This window comes from Olea europaea, unplaced genomic scaffold (assembly GCF_002742605.1).
Source record: "Olea europaea var. sylvestris unplaced genomic scaffold, O_europaea_v1 scaffold589, whole genome shotgun sequence".
NCBI lineage: Eukaryota > Viridiplantae > Streptophyta > Magnoliopsida > Lamiales > Oleaceae > Olea > Olea europaea.
This window is the reverse complement of record NW_019264231.1, coordinates 1-2114: the sequence shown is the minus strand read 5'-3', so window position 1 is coordinate 2114 and position 2114 is coordinate 1. Positions and strand designations below refer to the sequence as shown.

General features: G+C 36.0%; 1 protein-coding gene across 1 annotated transcript; it reads left to right on the top strand.

Moving 5' to 3' along the window:
• The first annotated feature begins 369 nt into the window (after positions 1-369).
• Positions 370-2077, top strand: LOC111389423. The gene has a single exon (XM_023014346.1). It carries the CDS (start codon positions 872-874, stop codon positions 2075-2077), a length of 1206 nt encoding a protein of 401 aa, XP_022870114.1. The 5' UTR covers positions 370-871.
• Positions 2078-2114: the final 37 nt, after the last annotated feature.

Here is a 2114-nt window from a genome sequence, read left to right as displayed (position 1 = left end):
AACATTAAAAAGGTTGCTTAGATCTAAATAAACACGTAATGCGGTGAACGTGTAACATTATTCTCATTTCTTTAAATTAATTATTAATTATTGACCTTCAGAAGAAAAGTTAATTATTTAAATAAATACATTTTTACATTATAAAACTAATAAAATAAATGTAATGATGTGACATTAGAGTAAAAATACAGCCACTCACTCTATACTGAGTTATCAATAATACCCTTATACATTTTCAATTGATAAGGAGGACATACTTGTCATTTCCCATAACAAATAATCAAATATTTTATTAAGAAATACCCTTTTTATTTTTATTTCGAATTAAGAAAAAATCCGGAGTATAAAATAAATAGGAAAAGAGGAAAGAACCTGTTCTTCTTCCCTGCTTGTTTCTACATCACTATTTCAAGATTCCTCAGGCTGAGATTTGTCCTCAAAAATTAAATACAAAAAAAAATCCCTTTATCCAAAATTTTATCAGCCTCTAAAATTTGTATGTAAATTTGAGTCCCAGTTAACAAAAATTCCCAGAAATTGCATCCCATTATCTATTTTATTCTGCTAACATGGATTTATAAAACTGTATGTGTACAAATCTCACTCCCATATAGCTAATAGCATCCGTTTCAATACAAATCCCTCTACGCATAGATACATATTTTTTTGTATGACCTAGTGTTGATCATTTTGCAGATTTCATCAAATGATTTAACCTGCCCATGTATTGAAACGGTGTAGTTCGAATATTGGGTCTGTAGTTGTTGCTTTTATTAGTATTATTTGGGGTTTTTTATGTTAAGAATTAGTGGATTGGGAAAATTTTATTTAAAAATCTGGGATTCTGTATGAGTGGTTAGGGTTTTGAGTGATGGTGGTGTCAGGGAATGACCCGGTTGAATCATTTTTGAACTCGCTTCAGGTTGTGAAGAATGTGTTTTCGCCCATAGAATCTAATTTCAGAAAGGCAGCAAAAAATTTGGAGCGTTGTTTCCCTGGTGTTTCCAAAAATGGGAAATTGATTGGCAATACTTTTAACGTTGATATTGAGCTGGTGACAGCTCAGTTGAATGTGAAGGAAAAAAGTGGTACCGGTGGTGGTCAGTGCATGGTGGTGAACTGTGGTGAGAAGAGTAAAGGGGGTCTTTTGATAGGAGATCCTATCAAATTTTTTGTTGGTATATTTTCAGAAAAATGTGGAAGTAACATTGATAATGATAATAAGAATAATAGTAGTAGGTGTGATGGAGTTGCTGATGTGAATGTGAAGAAGAAACGATTGAAGGAGAGGTATGGGAATGCTAACGGTGGGGAAGTGGATAAGGTATCATGCACAAATTGCTTGCAGTTTGCAGTGTCGTGGTCATCTTTGATTAATGGTTTTGTTCAAGGCTTTCCAAGCCCATTTAAAGCTGGGAAAAAGAGGGTTCAGAAGACAAGTAATGGGGTTGGTGTTTGTTCTGATGATTCGTGTGTGAAACACAGGGTTGCAGATGAACTTAGGCAGAATGAATCTAAGGGTAAAGAAGGGAAAGATTTTTCATTTGAGTGCTTTGTTGGATTTGTGTTTGATCAGTTGAGTCAGAATTTGCCAAAGTTTGATGTGTCTGCTCAGGAAAGTGAATGCAATAGTGGTGACACAGCAGCTTCTACTCCGGCTGACTCCAACCAGTTTGATCATCTGAGGGCTCTTGCAAGTATTTTGGAAGGTAAGAGAGCAGACGTGAATGGATTTCTTGGGAACTTGATGTTTGCACGTGTGGGAGGTATGCCATCAAATATTTTAGGAGTGCCACCTTCTGTGAAGGAAGCGAGTGATGAAGGAGTTGGCACTGGTGTTACTCAGGAAGAGAATGGAGGCAATTCACCGCAAAGGTTGGCCAATGGGTTACTTAGCATACCATTGTCCAATGTTGAGCGTTTGAGAACGACTCTCTCCACTGTGTCACTGACAGAATTAATTGAGCTTTTACCCCAGTTAGGGCGACCTTCCAAGGAAGACCATCCTGACAAGAAGAAACTATTCTCAGTTCAGGATTTTTTCAGATATACAGAAGCTGAAGGTATGCTTTTTTAACTGAATATTACCTTTATTAGATTAAAAATACTTCAGC